This window comes from Prorops nasuta, unplaced genomic scaffold, assembly GCF_024137725.1.
Source record: "Prorops nasuta isolate Cenicafe-Biocafe unplaced genomic scaffold, Cenicafe_Pnas_1.2 PNAS00053, whole genome shotgun sequence".
In the NCBI taxonomy this organism is placed as follows: Eukaryota; Metazoa; Arthropoda; class Insecta; order Hymenoptera; family Bethylidae; genus Prorops; species Prorops nasuta.
This window is the reverse complement of record NW_027116850.1, coordinates 246,008-262,395: the sequence shown is the minus strand read 5'-3', so window position 1 is coordinate 262,395 and position 16,388 is coordinate 246,008. Positions and strand designations below refer to the sequence as shown.

Here is a 16,388-nt window from a genome sequence, read left to right as displayed (position 1 = left end):
ATTTGTATTATCTAGGAAGTATAATTATTCCAGCTGTGCTCTCCTCCATTTTTTCTTATCAAAGTGCCGATAAAAAGTCATTTATTTACTTATTAAAATAATTAAATTCGGAGTTTAACCGATGAAAGTGTTCGCGAATCGTGTTACCTCAGAGCGGAAGCGGTGATACGATTTAAAAATAATTATGTAATGATAAAGGTCATTTCATTACATACAATGCACGCACATTCTATCTATTGTGATTCGATTGAGATGATTCGCTCGTGTAATCTTCGCAACATTGACTTTAAAATAGATCGTAACGTTCGAACGAAGCTGTGACTTTTTACTTTCGCTTCGCTCCTTAAGATTTGGCGTATCGATGTCCTACGTTCGCACATTTAATATTCACATAATTCATCATCGAGGCAACTACGCTATAACGATGTGTATAGTTGGTCAAGGATTTACAACCAACACTCATCATTGATGCCCATTCTTATGTACCATTCTCGCTTCCACAACACTTAGAAATATGGCTAACAAATTATCCAATAACAAATGCTTCCTTATTTTCAAGATTATTATAAATGTCATTTTCCTACCATTATTCTAGCATGCTAAAACTCTTATCTTGGAAAACTATTACTTTCCCTCGATGACTCAAGGATAAGAAAAACTGACGTCGCATCTTTCAGGAATCAAAGGTCCTCCGCGATAACGTTTCTTCAGATTCGTCTTAGACTTTGGGGAACAATCGTTTAGTTTCTTTGTTGAATTTGGCAGGGGGCTAAATAATAAATCAGTCAACGTTCAAGTACAAAGGATACGCGAGGTTTTAGGCTTTGCAAGGTTGTCGCTGCAGTTCAGGGGAAGATAGATGATATAGGAGATAGTGGAGCTGTGTGGCTGGAGGAAAAGCTAGCGATCACAGTGAACATTCAAGTTTGACTGGACTATTAGAATAGAGACGGGGTTTCGCGTGCTGCGAGGAAGAGACACGATTCGGCTCCGTCAGTTGAGTGTTCGACATCGGCCTGGACGGTTCCGTCCCAAGTTTTTCCATCAGTTTTTAAAATCGTGCCGATCATCCAATATCTTCTCTCTCTTTTGAATCCTCTCGAACCACACAAACGCTTCCTGTATCCATTAAAAAAACTCTACCATCACAATTTATACAAGACAAGAATTACTCGTGAAAAATAGAAAGTGAATTTATAAGAAAACAATATCGTGCGCGCATCCCAAATTCTGATTTTTCTCAAATTTTGGCCTTCGATTTGAAAACCTGGCTGGACTTTATCAAAAGTAAGTAAATACTCTTCTTCCTGATTATTTGAGCAAAAAGGATGAAAGTTGTCGATGATTATTAATCGAATTGCTCTTGACCCAATTTGAGACTGAACAGCATCCAACCTGAACTCTTGTATATAGCATGCAACGAAAGAGAAATTCAGCACCGACGAACTTTTTCCCAAATCGAACTTGTTCCAAGTGAGAGTTAGATTTTTCTCGCTTAAAACGTGCACTGGCATCTCTATAATCATTCTTCGTGTATATATAATTGAAAATTATTGGATTCGATGGGGAAAATCGAAATAGAAAGTTATAATTATTTTTGTATTGCAATTATTGCTAAGTTTTTAACGCTTAAGATATAAATTTAGATGTTTTGTTATTCTCTCTAATATTCTTCACGTGCCACTGACAGCGTGAAACGTGCAATCGAACAAAAATAATAATTGGAGTGTGGTTCAACGTTCTATTGTATATATAGCAAGGCAAAGTCTTCCTCGCGCGCCTTTTCCTATATATATATATATATTCCGACCTGGCCAAGTGCTCCGTTTCCTACTTACTCCAAATTATTTCGTCCAATCTAGCAAAACAACTCACCAATTTCATCCAAATCCTCGCAAATTTATTCCTATATACCAGCATACCTTTCGATAATTTTTCAAACACAAACTCATTTAAACCATGAAAAAAGAAAAACTATTAACGCAATCCTGAAAAATGTGCAATTTCATTGAAATTTAGAGGGAAAAAGACTGGAAGTAAAAATATTGCGAGGAAAGAAAAAAGAAGAAATTTGCAGAGTCGAGTGATTTCATAATTAGAGAGTAACTGGGCTTATCGGTTTTCACTGAAATTCCGTGAAATTGCAGGAGACTTTTGCAAGAATCTCCGCTATGTATTAGATTGGAAAGAAATATTTATTCGTCGAGCATTGCACCGATCCATCAAACAAATCATCCGATTGCGTTACTCGATGTAGAAAAATGCTCGGCGGCTGTTATGAGCCGCGGAGAGTCTCGGATGGAGCGAGAAATGTGAATTCTGCCCTTCCAAGTGTAATTGCGTTATTATGTCTATAAAACGTGCGCTTGGGAAATGGCAATGATCGTAACGAGTGAGTCTGTATTTTCTTAGCTGGTGACCCTTCGGCTTCGTGGCACGTGTGCCGAGCCTTGAGTCTCGATCTGTGAAACACTCGCTCGGCTCGGCCGGCCGGCCGGCCTGCGAGTCTCTCTTGAACGACGCGACGCGCACTTATAAGCTCAAGCTAAACCATGAATTGTAAATTACGGTGAAGCACCTCTGCGAAAGGGAATTATTAGTATTGGTTGGAATCGGTGAGAGAAAAAAGTCGAACACTGAGACGAATCAACGTGTATTGACGAACAGTCAAACCGGGGAAGAAAAATTCTTTCTCCTTTCGTCTTTAAAACGCATGAAACTCTGTACAATTCTCAAGAGGTTGATAATATTTCAGGCCGAGAAGAAGAATGCGAAATCAAAATATTCACTCGAGTGGATGAGAAGGAAAAAATTAAATAGACTGATGGGACGAAGATTGGTAAAGAGCGGAAGTCGAGAAGAAAAATTGTTTGTCATTTCGCGTTTAGGACGGACCGTCAAGCATGAAATTTGCCTGCACAGTTTGACTTTCATGAACGCGACAATTATCTTGCTGCGCGCGATGGAGAGACGAAAGAATTGCCATAAAATTAGGTCGTTCCTTCTATATATATATATATATATTTGACAAACTCAACGAAATGGATAGACACGCGCGTACATAAGAGCTCCTTGGCAAAATGGGCCATTACCGCGTTTCCGAGTCTCGCGAACATCTGAAATTAGCGGAAATTTCATGATTTCTAACTCGAGCACGCGCTCCATGTTTCTTCAGGATGCGGCTAATCCTCGCGTAAATGCAACCACTCGACTTACGAAACTGACTTCAGTGGGAATAAAGATGCAGCGCAATCTTTATTTGCAACCTTCGCTTTTCTTTATCAGCGATACACTCTGCTTTATATTTTTCCATCTCGCGTCTCGTCCAAATGTCAAAGAGGCTCGACTTTAACTTTTATTTACGATTATGTTCCATCGTTCCTCTCGATGCCTCAGCCTATCAAACGAGCCTTCGGAGTTTGGATTTTAAGAATATTTAGCATTTTCCACACACACACACACACACACAGGCAAGCTCTGCACATATTTACGAGTTATGCAATCGTTATTACGCACCGTTAACGACGATTCTACCGTCCAATCGCGGTTCAACGAGAAAATCCCTAGAAATATCATTTATCCATTAACAATTGATAAGATCCAAGAAGATTAACTACTGTACGTAGTATATACCTTTCGCCATGTCTTTATGTATTATACCACGCTGAGAAAAATATTCGTTTGATATTGATAAAATTTAATTTGATACCCAGTAATTTGTATTTATAATTCAATCAATCATTTATTAAAAATTATTGAATATTTATTCGCGACAACTCGAATATATAGATTCGTTTGAATCAAAGAATAAATTTTTTCTTGGTACATATATATATATAAGGATTGGAAATGTACCGGAGAGTGTAGCTATTAATCGAGGAGAAAAGATTTTCGACAAAGATGATGCAGATGGAATTGCATATATATTTAAAGATTAAAGATAAATTTATTTCATGTATGTACAGAGTGTTAAAGTATTACAGTATTTAAAAATATACTTTTACATTTAAATCAGCTTACTTAACTTTGATCAAAAAACTGCATGAAAAATTCTTTTCAGCGCTTATGCTTTTCTATTGGTCAAGATCGTTGGGATAATCTATTGCTAATATATAATCTCTGGAGAATGAAGGAATTTTGATTGATTATTTAATGACTATTTAATTTTGTAAGAATTTTTTCCTTCAAATTCCTTCTCTAGTATTTACATTTTTTTCATTTGCATCCTTAGACCGGATGCCCAAAGGAGTGATTGGATTGGATCGTAAGGTCGATCGTCGGGATGTTTGGAGTCGGAATGAAAATTGACGAGGCATAAAATTACGGAGGAATTAAGATTCTGAAGAGGAGCGTGGTTGAAGAATGAAGTACGGAGTGGTGAAGGACGAAAATACAGTTGAATTGGTGGAGCGAGACACAATTAAAGCTCTGTGCATGGCATACCTGAGACATTGTTTCGCATAAACATTCCGGACAATGATATCGCCATCTCTGATTACACACGCTGCTCAAACTTTGTTCCGCTTGCTCAAAGTAATGAAAATAATCGACAAAAATTCTAATTGTTCGCATTCCCCTTATCGCGTTCAATGTGTATCATTTGCTCGCTCACTATCGCGATAATCGCTTACGAGAGAGGCAAACTTGTGTGTGATATCCATGCAACAATGGGGAAATTCTTATAATAGGATTTTCACACACACACACACACACACACACACATTGGTTGCTGCATTTTTTCCGCCTCACTTTGGAATTTTTGAAAAAGACTTGAACGCAAACAGGAAGAGACGCATCGTGCGGAAATTACCACCTTTTACTTATCTCACTGAGATCTGTCATGTGAGGTCATTGCGCAACGAGATTTAAATGACTCTAGGCGAATTTGCTTGGAAATAATCAGCCACCATGCATTTCTACTGAAATATATAATAGCCTCCTGAATATTTATCGATAATCCGCACGCAGTCTTGTCCCTTCTGAATCTATATCCCCTTTTCTTACATTGGGTCATTCAACTGAAATAATCAACATTCATTATCGCACATTTAACACTCTCTATATAATCATGATAATTTTATTATTCAGTTAAAATTTTACCAAATTATAATCATGTCGTTGTCCTATAAATAAATTTATAGGAATGAAGGAATCCTGGAAGGATGTATTTAAAATGCACGTAGGATCACATCTGTTTCTAAATCAACTTGTCCTAGCTAATATGTATATCTATATATAGGATATATTGTACAAAGTACATTATTAGATGAAGCAGGTGCATGCATAAAACATAAGAAAAAGATAATTCGATTACGTGAAATACAATTCCTCATGACTGTATAGATTCAAGGTTAAGATGTACTTTTTACGAGAGACGTATTTTTTATAGGAGATAATGTCAATTAATCTGATCACGTATCAAGGGAAATATTTTCGCTCGTCTTTCACCGTCTTAGCAGGATTTACGTAAGGACAATGAAAAGTCCAAAGAGTTTTCTTAATTACAAATGCGATGCAAGTTTCAAATGTCAGCTGAATGGAAATTGGAGTACAATGGCAGCTGCAGCGATTATTGCAAAATTATTACATAAGAGTTGTAATAGCAAAATCGATTTTTTCTCAAGCTCTATTATTTTCTTGAGATTTTTACGGTTTCAGCCTACTTTAGCTCTTCTCTATACTATAGTATATATATATATAATACGTCGATTACGAATCCTTGAATCGAAGGCTGCTCTTGCATTAGCCTGAGCGTTGATCGATCGTCGCGACTCGATCAATAATTTGAACGTCTCGTAATTTTGGAAGAAAAACTGTGTCATTCGAGCAGCTAGCAAAATGTGTGCTGCTGCTTGCTCGATCAATTTGCGCAATCGTTGCCTAAACGTTTCAGTGATTTTTCAAGGACGACCTTCGATTCGTTGCACTTTATAATCTCTTGTATCGAAATGATCTATGCAAATTTTGAATGATTGCACGATACCTGAAGTAGCTGGTGGTAAAGTTTAACCTGGATTTCGCGCGGTGCTCCTTTAAATTTATAATTTATTGATATCGTTCGTGGTTGAACGCTCTAGCCAAGGGACAACGGTATTACCTTCGAGTGTCCCCCTCCTTCCCCCCCCCCCCCCTCCACATTCGCCTGTGCCGTACACCATAAGAGCTCGAGCAATCCTCGACCATCACCAGTCGAAAACCCATTCCAATCGTTGCAACTTTTAAGAAGACTCGCGCATAATGACACTGGCCATCATTTCCCTAATTAAACGACGTACCAATTAACATGCACTCTATTTAAAACCTCCTTCGCTTTTGACTCCCCCCACAATCTTGCATTTTTACTCAAACACTCGATCCTTTCTATATATGCTTACAGATTTCTCGAATCTACCATGTGCTCGGGCTAGAAAATTGTCGACAGCTGCGGAAGATCTATAGATCACGATCAAAATCACACAAATATATATTCATATATACTTATAAGAAGATCCAGAAGATGTTTTTGAAAACTTTCTTTCGGAGGATCAGCAAGGATTTTAACCAGAGGGAATTGCTACCCATCAAGATGATATTTTTTGTCCAAGCTTCCAGTGAGTAGTGCGAAAATTGCCATTCCTTCTTTTCAACCTCGTCAAATCGTCAAATCGAAACTATAACGATGAATTTCCATTCAGCCCTCTTCGTGCTTTACCCATATTTAACGATACACATGAGAGAGCTGGGCATCAATGTCGAGGAAACTGCTATAATGAGCGCTGTCATTCCGGTAGTTGCGATTGTGATGCCACCTTTAGCCGGAATAATTGCGGATCGAATAGGAAATTTTAAGGTACGTTCGCACAGCCGTATTTTTTTTTGCTCATTCCATTAAAAAAATTTCATGAACGAACCTCGTAGATTTTATTATCAATTTTCTCGTCACTGGGTGGAGGCGCAGCTTTGTTACTACTTCTGGTGCCAATTGGCAGAGTAACCGTGGAATATCCATCGAGGGTCGTGATGGATCTCAGCTGTTCAGCCACGAGCGGTGAAATTATTTACGAGATGAGTCAGGCACACCCTTGCGAATCTCGCCTCCAGCCGGAAGTACCCACTAGGATAGAGAGCTGCGGGTAAGTCTATGAACCTATACACATAACAAATCAAAGATATACAAAATTTCCATCATGCTGCGGATAAATAAATCATATCGAAGAAAAAAAAAACTTGCCAGAAAAAGTTTGCTTCCACGCAAGAAACCGCGATTTTTCTATCCACTCGCGCACCACACATACCAGCTAAGCGATGCAGCAATTATTATCTCAGTGTGACACGTTCAGTTGCGGAAAAAAGTCACATTATACCTATATCGAAGGAAGCAATAGTAGCATAGTCACTGGGAAAAATAAGACTAATCTTTATTTAATGCACGAGGAACATTAGTTGGGAATAATTTTGTCAGATTTTATAATCATCCATGTTTTTTCAGGTACATTTGTAACGTTGGTGCTTACGACCACTCCGACAGGGACGCCATGTTGAATTTGCGAGAGTACAGCGTTAATCACTACGATTGGCTGACCGGGGAGAACAACAGCTACAAGTACTTCCTGTCGAAGAAGGATATGCAGCAGGTATAGAGAGAGAGAGAGAGAGATTTTCAACAAAGGTTCATCAAAGAAATAAATTATGATAAGAATCACTATCGATATACTTGACGCGTTGTCGCAGAGGGTACCGAGCAAGGAGGACATGACGGAGAACCGGAAGCTCAGAAACAACGAAATGTTCAAAACGTCCATCAGACAACTATCGGAGAGCTTTTATTTCTTTCCAACGGATCGCCTCTACGAGTTCTCTTGCTTCGAGTCCGAGATGATCGAGGAGTTTGAAAATTCCACGAGCTACGCGGTGCTGAACGAAACGAGCGATGGTCTTACTTGTACTTCCGGTGACGTCATGACGCCAGAAGAGGTAAGGGAAGGGAGAGAATGATTTTTCGCTTGGAAGAGACTATAGGCGGCGGTTTCCTTATAATGATTTCTCGTTTGATCGCGCAGAGCAAGTTGGACAGATCGATCAACTATTATTTGTACAGATCTGAGATGAAGGCCTTGGATGAGTCGGAGGAGGATAAGCGTGAAAATCGAAGGAGGTACGTGGTGGATAGGGTCGCTTGGGTGGGCAGCGACCTGAAGAGAGTGAGGTGCGAGAGAAAAGCGAGAGAGGAGCAGGAGACTGTGACGATAAGCGTACCGTTGGCCAATTACACCATCGATGAGAATCCTTACAGCTTGGCCAATCTTGATAATTGTAGGAGAAAATGCATCCTCACTGCTCCTCGCAAGGACATCTGCTCCAATATGGATACCACCATAGAATATAACATCAGATTCACTTTTTGGCTCTACCTTGCCATCAGGGTCTTTATCGGTTCGTATACGAGCATGCAGAGATCGAAATGCAAACAGTCATTTGCGCAGTCTCGCGATGATAATTTTTTATCGAAACACCAATATTGACGTTTGCTTCAGGAATGATCGGTGGAACCGCCTTCGCCATGTTCGAGGGTGCTGTCATAGCCATTTTGAGGGAACACAAGGCGGATTACGGTCTCCAACGAATTTACGGGAGCATCGGTGGTATGATCTCATCCCCCCTCTCGGGACTCCTCATTGATTATGCCAGTAAAGGAAAGGAATACACTGATTTCAGGTGAACCAAATTCCTCCCTAAATTAGTATATGCCAAACATATATGTATATGCGCAGCATAATACTGACAGGAGAAACTTTGTTCTCTTACAGGCCAGCGTTCTACCTGTACGCAGCGTTGAAGGTGGCATCAGGAGCGCTGATGTTGACTATAAATTTGCAATTCAAAGCTCCGGCTAGTAACGTGGTTAGCGACGTTTTGTCGGTGCTAAAAAATGTGGAAGTCGTTGCTCTGTTAGTGGCCTGCTTCGTTCTGGGTGAGAGAGAAATTTTTGGTAAAGCGCGTGGCCTTTGAATGTCGAGACGTAACGTTTCGCGAAGATTCGTTCAAGGACCAATCACTGTTACCGAGATTAAGAGGATATTGTGTTCGGGAGAGTGATATATTTCTGGGCGAATCAAGGAGGAAAATTGTTTGGACGCAGGTACTGCTTGGGGCTACATCGAGTCTTTCTTATTCTGGCTGCTGCAGGATCTAGGTGGTTCCAGATCTCTCATGGGTATAACCATAACAGTCGGTGGTATCGCTGGGGTACCATTGCTAGTCATGTCTGGTCCAATCATAGACAAGATTGGCCACGCCAACGTGCTCTTCATAGGATTCATATTTTATTCCGTAAGACTGGTCGGTGAGTATCGTCGAGTCACTCCGGTTTGTCGAGAATTGATTTGCTTTTAACGAACGCTCTCGCTATACGTGGTTCCATCAGGCTATTCCATCATTTACAATCCCTGGCTGAGTTTGATCTTCGAAGCTCTGGAATCCGTTACATCCTCATTGAGTTTTACCGCGGCTGTAACGTACGCTGCCAAGTTATCCACGACCACGACCGACAGTTCTATACAAGGATTGATCGGTGGTCTTTACTACGGCGTCGGTAAGTCTCTGGTTTGCCTCCTATTTCATTTTATGCAGCAGCTCATATCCCACGCCTCGCCTTTCCGTCACTCTCTCTCTCTCTCTCTCTCTCAATGTCGCTGCTCTTCCAGGAAAAGGATCCGGAAGTTTGATAGGAGGATACCTGATGAAGGCGTTTGGTACCAGGCCGACTTATCAGATTTTCGCAGTGGTCTGCTTGGTAACAGGATTCCTCTACTATTTCTTCAATGTCGGTTATCTGAGGAAGCGTCCTCAGGTCGAGGGCAACGACATTGTGAAGAAGGTGCCGAAGAAGGTCGAGAAGAGCGAAAATTCTTTGGAGAACGGGGCTGTGGAGATGGCCGTTTGCCAGAATCGGAAGATCAAGTACAACGGAGTGGAGAATCGGGCCTTCGTCAATGACCCCAATGACCGGAGGAGGGATCCCGAAGGTCGCTCGACCAAGGACATGGAGGCAATTAAGAACGCGAGGAACCTCGAGGAGATGGACAAGTCGGCCGGCGAAAATGACAAATCTTGTAAACGCTCCTCCGAATTGCTCCAGCGAGAGACCAGCGACAATCCTTACGCCGTTTCCAATCCGGCTTTCCAGGATAACGAGACGAGCACCAGGTGTAAGGTCATCGTCGAGAAAACACCGGATGCGAAGAGAAATTAATGAAAACTCCAATTCCTTCATGGAGGAATCACCAAACTTTTGCCAGGAATGGTTATATCGGACAAATTCTAATTTTCTTAACGTTATATATTATATAAAACTGATCAGCCTTGACCTTGATCCTATCCGCAGCAACTAGTCGCAATTTGTTTGAACAAGTGGATCTTGCACGCTGTAAATGTGCGATTATTGATCTGCCATAAGCAATTACAAGTACGTTTCTAGTATTTATTTACTTCAACAATGATATATCTATGTTTTTAAGCACGTATATACAGTTTGAGTGTGTGTGCTCCATAAGTTGACGATACATATTTTTACATATATGTGATATTATGTAAAGATCCACTTTGAAACGTTAGATCCTATCGTAGATATTAAGTAGACGTTAGAATATTTCGCTTCAATTATTTAAGAAACAAACAAAGCTCCTGAGATTGATTTTATCAATTTAATTGCTGTCTTATTTTTTTTTTTTTTTTTTTAATTTTAAACAGAAACCTAATATCATTAGTAATTATCGTGTATAAGTGCCTCTTTCGTCTCTCCGAGGAATCTTAATATGAGCCTTGTTACGTATTCCGCTATGTATCATAAACGAGATGTGATAAAAATCAAATAAATATAAATATAAAATATTCCATTATATAAGATAGCATATATATTTGCTGAAAAACTCGCGTGGATTTTAGTATTTTTTTAAGAATCGCTAAAAGTTTGTTATCTTATGTAAAACTGTTAATAAATTATTGAAAAAAGGAATAAGTTGGATGAGAGCTAAACGTTTTGACCAAGCTGGTAAAGGGACGCGTTTTTCTTGCACCTATTCCTGGATCTAAACCGTACGGTAACGGTGCGCGTGCTATACAGTTTATCAAGAAAATTAGAGTAATTTTGCGAAGGATCATCGTTCGGTTCGCTTAACACGAGCGACCAGGAAATTTTTTGTCCTGATTCGTTCTCCCCTAGAGCAACAGGCAGCTTCTATCAACTCGCGAAAAGGATTATTTGCGAAAAAAAATGTCAAATTCAATAGGTGAAAATATCGATGAACAATTGGCATTGTATCTCGTGGAGTTTAGCTGCAGAATTTGTCGTCGATGTTTATACGAAGGACTGAGGTGCATGGACAATACTTGTGCCGTTGATAAATGACAGGTACAGTTATAAATCTATATATAGGGGAGCAGTTGGTAGGCAGGAAAGTCATTCATCTCTGGCTATTGGCGAAGATGTTGCTCCATGCGTGGATAATGTTCCTCTTCATGGGACTCGCGACTTCCTCCAGTTTTCCGGAAGTGACGTCTTACGCGAGAGTCTCGAGAAATGGCCAGAGAAGCGAAGGAAGATCATTGACTGCAGCAATCTCGTAAGTCTTTTATATTCTTGGGAAATTTCGTCCATAAAAATATTTCTTTCAAGGTCTCGCTCGAGGACCAATGGCAGCTCTCTTCTCAAGGACGAAGGTCGAGGTCTCAAGGACATCGTCATCACAGTGTCACCGGTCTATGCACCAGCGAAAATGTCAAAACTGAAGGAAGGAGAAGCCGTCGATCTACCCTCCACTCCGAAGTTAGTCCAACATTCGTTATTGCGCATATTCTCATGTATATTCTTGTATTTTTTTGTCAATTACAGGTACACGACTTTGGACGAGGAGCTACTGAAGGAGATGGACATTCCGAGAAAACAAGATATTCAAGCACGATTCCATCCACCAGCGAGTTTCGAGCACAGTGTAGCTCACTCCAACGCTATGAGGCAACAGATGGAACCAAATCCAAACAAGTACCTAGCACCAATCTATTCGAGTAATTTGAATTACAAACCTGATGACTACTACACCGACAAACGACCTGATTTCTCGGATAAACCAATATCAAAGCCAATTTTCCTGGATCCATTGAATTCTGCCAAAGTGGAAAATAAGGTAGGGTATAGTTTAAATTTTATTCCTCTAATTTATAAGGGGCAATTAATAACGAAGGGGTGAAATAATTAGCCACAGAATGGATACAAGACGTTGCCGAGTGCTTACGAGTTTGATGATTTTGGTGGTTCACCGGTGCTCGAGGATGCTTCCAAGCCAATTTATTCGAATCATCAAGAGGATCACTCTGATTTGGGGCATGTGCCTTATCAGGATCAGGATTTTCATCATGACCAAGAATTGAGTTACGATCACGTGCCAGAGTATCACCAACAAGGTTATCATCATCACGATCATGATGATGAAACGACCGAAATGCCAGAAACGAATGATCAGAGATTGGACAAAAGGCCATACTCTTACTACTTCATAGGTAAAAAACTGTGGTACGTTCCACTGTACTTCAGCATCTACTTCATCATCTACGTAGCTGCCCTGGTACTGAAAAGCGTCGCACGACACAAGATCAATTTTCCAACCAATCTCGCGGAAGCTGCTCACGCTAGGAATTCCCAAAACGTGCCTGGCTGGTGGGAATTCACCAATGGAATTCTCCTTGGAGTCGAGAGATTCGCTGAGACGTTAGCTGGAGAACCATCGACGCACCATTGACATTTCTGTATAATTATACCCGGGTGTCTCTATTGCAATTTTGTATATATTATACTATATATATATTTATAATATCGCTCTATGTAAATATTAATTCAATAAGAAAGTACGAAAGTGTAATTAAAAATTGTACTCGATATACAATATAAAGAATTTAATTAATACTGCTCGTCTACATTTTCACCGATGATTATATAGTTTCCGTTGAAAAATATAATGGTGCGATGCCGAATTGAATTATTTGGATCCAAGTGTAAAATGGGTGCGAGGTGAGAGGCGAGATTAATGTTTGCTCGAGGTTGGCTCGTATAAGAGCAGGAAGAGCTATAGGTTTATTTAAAAGCTGGGAGATCACTAATGTATAACTATATGTATACCAATGAAGGTGAATAGTGGCACGTTATCCCGAGGATGTTGGTATTATAGGATTGTGGGAAAATAGTAGCGGGGATAATATGCAGCTTTAGACTCACTCGTTAAAATAATTCCATGTCTGCGCATAGTGCTCGCACTATATAGTTACTCGCCCTCTAAACCATCTCTCTATATAACTGTGTATATATGTATAAACGAACCTGCGAATCTTTCGCAATTATCACATCTAGATTGGAGTATTGTCTCAACGGGACTTGGCAATAAACTCGCTAATCGTCCAGTCTAATCGTCATCCAAAGAACAGTCTTTTCAATCAACCGAATGACACGCCGACACTCTCTTTTATTGAAATGATTAAAAAACACACAAAAAAAAAAAAAATCTGATTAACAAAAGTAGTTGAATTTCAGTGGGAAAATTATGAAGCGAATAATAAATATATATATATAGAGGAATTAAAGTAAAATATCAAGTAAATGGCCCTCTTTAATAAATATTTCATATATGCAGCTATCGAGTAATCTCGAGAGGTAGAATAATAATTGCAGCGTAGTACGTAACGACTGGTAGACGATCTCGCGAGTGTGTAAGATCCTGTAAGAATTAGTGCACTTAGCGACCAAGCCCTTGCTTTGCTTAACGTTTCTCGTAATACAGTTACGAGCGTCTGTCGTCTAGCGGTCAGCATCTTTAAAATCGAAGCAGAACTCGTTCGGTCCTCCGTTGATTTGCCAGAGGACTGCGTGCTCCAGTCCGAAAATCAGCACATCGTTCCTGACGTGAGAGTGACGAGAACGCGTTTCTCGATCGGAGATTCAAAAGTGTTGGCTCTATCATCGAGAGAAGAGAAACCGAGGCGCGGACTAGGGGCTAATCCATGGTAATGCGAGGAAGGAAGATTTTCTTAATTCTCGGGAGGATTCCGGAAGAACCTTATGGACTTTAGCTCTCTTTCGGGAGAAACCAAGCAACGACATGGGTCAGTTTTATCGCGTACACTGCACGTACGACAAAGAAAGATTTTTTTCTTCCACGTTGCAATTAACGTACGTAAATTTCATGTGTTAATAATCAGGTGGAAAAGTTTGGTGGAAAATCGCGATCGTTTCTATATCGATTTGCCTCTCACTGGCGGAAGAGTTTGGTGTTGGTGAAACTGGAGCATCGAAGGATACTGCCGTTCTTTCATTGAGTAGCGAGGGAAACAATGGGAAATCTTTTAGGTAATGTCAGAGTGCAAGAGGAGAATAGAATTTTCTTCTTCAAGAATCTAGAGGATTCATATATAGGTTGGATTTTTCAGACGTTCGAGATTGTATCGTGGGAGAAAGGACGACGAGTCGCGTTACGAGAATGATCAGGATGATCCGCGGGATGATGATTCTGATATGAAAGCGATGAGCGAGGCAAAAGTCGATTATTGGGGCGGTTACTACGATTTCCTGATAAACGAGGGTAGCTACAAATTTTGGGCCGTGTTCCAGGTAAAATTGCACGACGAGGCCCGAATATGCGAGGAAAAGATTAAAAATCATCGGTATATAACATGCGAGCTGGAGATAATAATATTTCGCAAATTTTAGCTGAGCACAGCAGCTTTGCTGATTTACAGCGGCTTCGCAGCGCTTTATTACGCAAAAGTCAATCCACCATCGAGCGAGGACGAGTTGGACGACATTTTTCGCCGGAGAAGAAAAAGAAGATCGTTATCACCGTGGCCGAAAAGCAAACCGTTCTCTGGCTTGGATCCTTCGCTCTTCCAAAGGCTCGTCGATGCTGTACCGCCTCTACCTGAAGCTAGGCGCCATTGATGATACATTCGTTAGAAATCTTTCTAGAATTCTCCTCCCGCTTCTCTTATCCAACACTGATCATAGCAAATGTCCGATTGATCATTATAATTGTAAAGGGTATATATACGAGGGAGAATGTCATATTCTTCTAATCGTCCTATGTAACATCCGTATACAAAATTTTATATTATATTTATATACATTATCGATGCATGGGCAACGGTTGGTGCATGGATATATATATATATATATATATATATATATATATATATAATTATATTGTTGTGCTGCGTATGCATGCACGTATACACACATAGGCGCAGCGAGAGGGATCGAAAAGTAATAAAAATCCGGCGATAAAATGTCGGTCGATAAATCAAGCTGGTGCATGGCAGAAGAGGGTCGATGGACCAAGGCAAATTTTCTCGTCTGGCAAATCGAAGAGTAGCCCGCAAGACGAAACCCTCGAGCTCCTTCCGTGGAACTTGCTCGTAAGAGAGCTGCTCTCCATTATTATTCCTCCCTATACACTATTTAATGCCAAATTAATGCTAAAAGCATTTTTCATTATAAACCAATTCGCCTCCTCCCTCAACGTCACTTTATTCCACCAATTTTCTTCTTTTTATCCATTGCTTGCAATTTTTCCATCATCTCCCATATATTTCATAGAAATTCAAACCGAATCTCATAGATTGTCTATATTATGAAATTAATTTAGCATAATATGCTAGGTTGTACAGTGTGACAGCAGATTAATTTCATTCAAATAATATATTTCTTTAAATAATAAACTACGTATATAAAAATCAAGTATGTATACACATTCCGATATAATAATATGCAAATAAAGATTAATTGGGATAAATGATTTTTTGCCCAGTATATATGCAGCACCCGTGTATTTGCCGATGATCTTCGAGTGGTCGATTTCCATCGAATTCGGCTGGCATGGTGATCGGTCGATATCGAATGGAGGGGGGAGGGGAGAAGTGGAATGTCGAAAATATCGAGCACACAAGCGTGGATAAAAATCGACATTTACAAGGTAATGCATCGACGCGATCGATAATTCTTGCGCGCGTCCCCTCTCTGCCCTCCTCTTATTCTCCTTCTTACGTATATAATCATAATAATTCCGCGGAGCACGAAGAGGCGTGGCGGCTCAAAGCGTTGGAGCAACAAAAAAATTCATTGCAAGCGCTGCTTCTATATATATCTATCTTATATCGTTCGTTTTATCTCGCGAAATACTCGGTGAGCGTCTCCGCGAGACGGAGATGTAATTAACCAAACGTCTTACAATTCTCAACCTTTCGCAATTAAACTTTTCAAATGACCTGCGACTATATCTCATTGCAAACCTTTTAACTGATTATCACTTTAATAGAAAATTTTGGCAACTTAAATGCTTGACAAACACACAACTATACTCGTATAGTAAAAT

At 40.0% G+C, this 16,388-nt stretch overlaps 2 protein-coding genes across 3 annotated transcripts; both read left to right on the top strand.

Annotated features, from left to right (window-relative positions):
* The first annotated feature begins 1,011 nt into the window (after window positions 1–1,011).
* On the top strand, window positions 1,012–11,136 carry LOC136784369 (uncharacterized). 2 transcript variants are annotated; one of them, XM_066744977.1, is made up of 13 exons: window positions 1,012–1,287; window positions 6,377–6,590; window positions 6,675–6,829; window positions 6,898–7,112; window positions 7,469–7,613; window positions 7,711–7,953; window positions 8,040–8,185; window positions 8,297–8,412; window positions 8,514–8,694; window positions 8,787–8,950; window positions 9,119–9,322; window positions 9,404–9,571; window positions 9,684–11,136. In XM_066744977.1, the coding sequence occupies exons 2-13, from the start codon at window positions 6,497–6,499 to the stop codon at window positions 10,229–10,231; spliced, it is 2,379 nt and encodes a 792-aa protein (XP_066601074.1). In that variant the 5' UTR covers window positions 1,012–1,287; window positions 6,377–6,496; the 3' UTR covers window positions 10,232–11,136. The 2 variants fall into 2 exon arrangements, with proteins under 2 accessions (XP_066601074.1, XP_066601073.1); XM_066744976.1 differs by having other exon boundaries at window positions 8,040–8,412.
* A 304-nt stretch (window positions 11,137–11,440) lies between these two features.
* On the top strand, window positions 11,441–12,894 carry LOC136784411 (uncharacterized). The gene is made up of 4 exons (XM_066745033.1): window positions 11,441–11,600; window positions 11,654–11,803; window positions 11,870–12,161; window positions 12,234–12,894. Exons 1-4 carry the CDS (start codon window positions 11,464–11,466, stop codon window positions 12,771–12,773), a joined length of 1,119 nt encoding a protein of 372 aa, XP_066601130.1. The 5' UTR covers window positions 11,441–11,463; the 3' UTR covers window positions 12,774–12,894.
* The last annotated feature ends 3,494 nt before the right edge of the window (window positions 12,895–16,388 follow it).

Bases quoted from the DNA above. Each gene is read 5' to 3' on its own strand.
- LOC136784369 (XM_066744976.1), top strand. From the start codon at position 6,497: ATGTTTTTGAAAACTTTCTTTCGGAGGATCAGCAAGGATTTTAACCAG. The intron at 7,954-8,039 runs GTAAGGGAAGGG...TTGATCGCGCAG, and splicing joins ACGTCATGACGCCAGAAGAG to AGCAAGTTGGACAGATCGAT. The intron at 9,572-9,683 runs GTAAGTCTCTGG...CTGCTCTTCCAG, and splicing joins TGGTCTTTACTACGGCGTCG to GAAAAGGATCCGGAAGTTTG.
- LOC136784411 (XM_066745033.1), top strand. From the start codon at position 11,464: ATGTTGCTCCATGCGTGGATAATGTTCCTCTTCATGGGACTCGCGACT. The intron at 11,804-11,869 runs GTTAGTCCAACA...TGTCAATTACAG, and splicing joins GATCTACCCTCCACTCCGAA to GTACACGACTTTGGACGAGG. The intron at 12,162-12,233 runs GTAGGGTATAGT...TGAAATAATTAG, and splicing joins CTGCCAAAGTGGAAAATAAG to CCACAGAATGGATACAAGAC.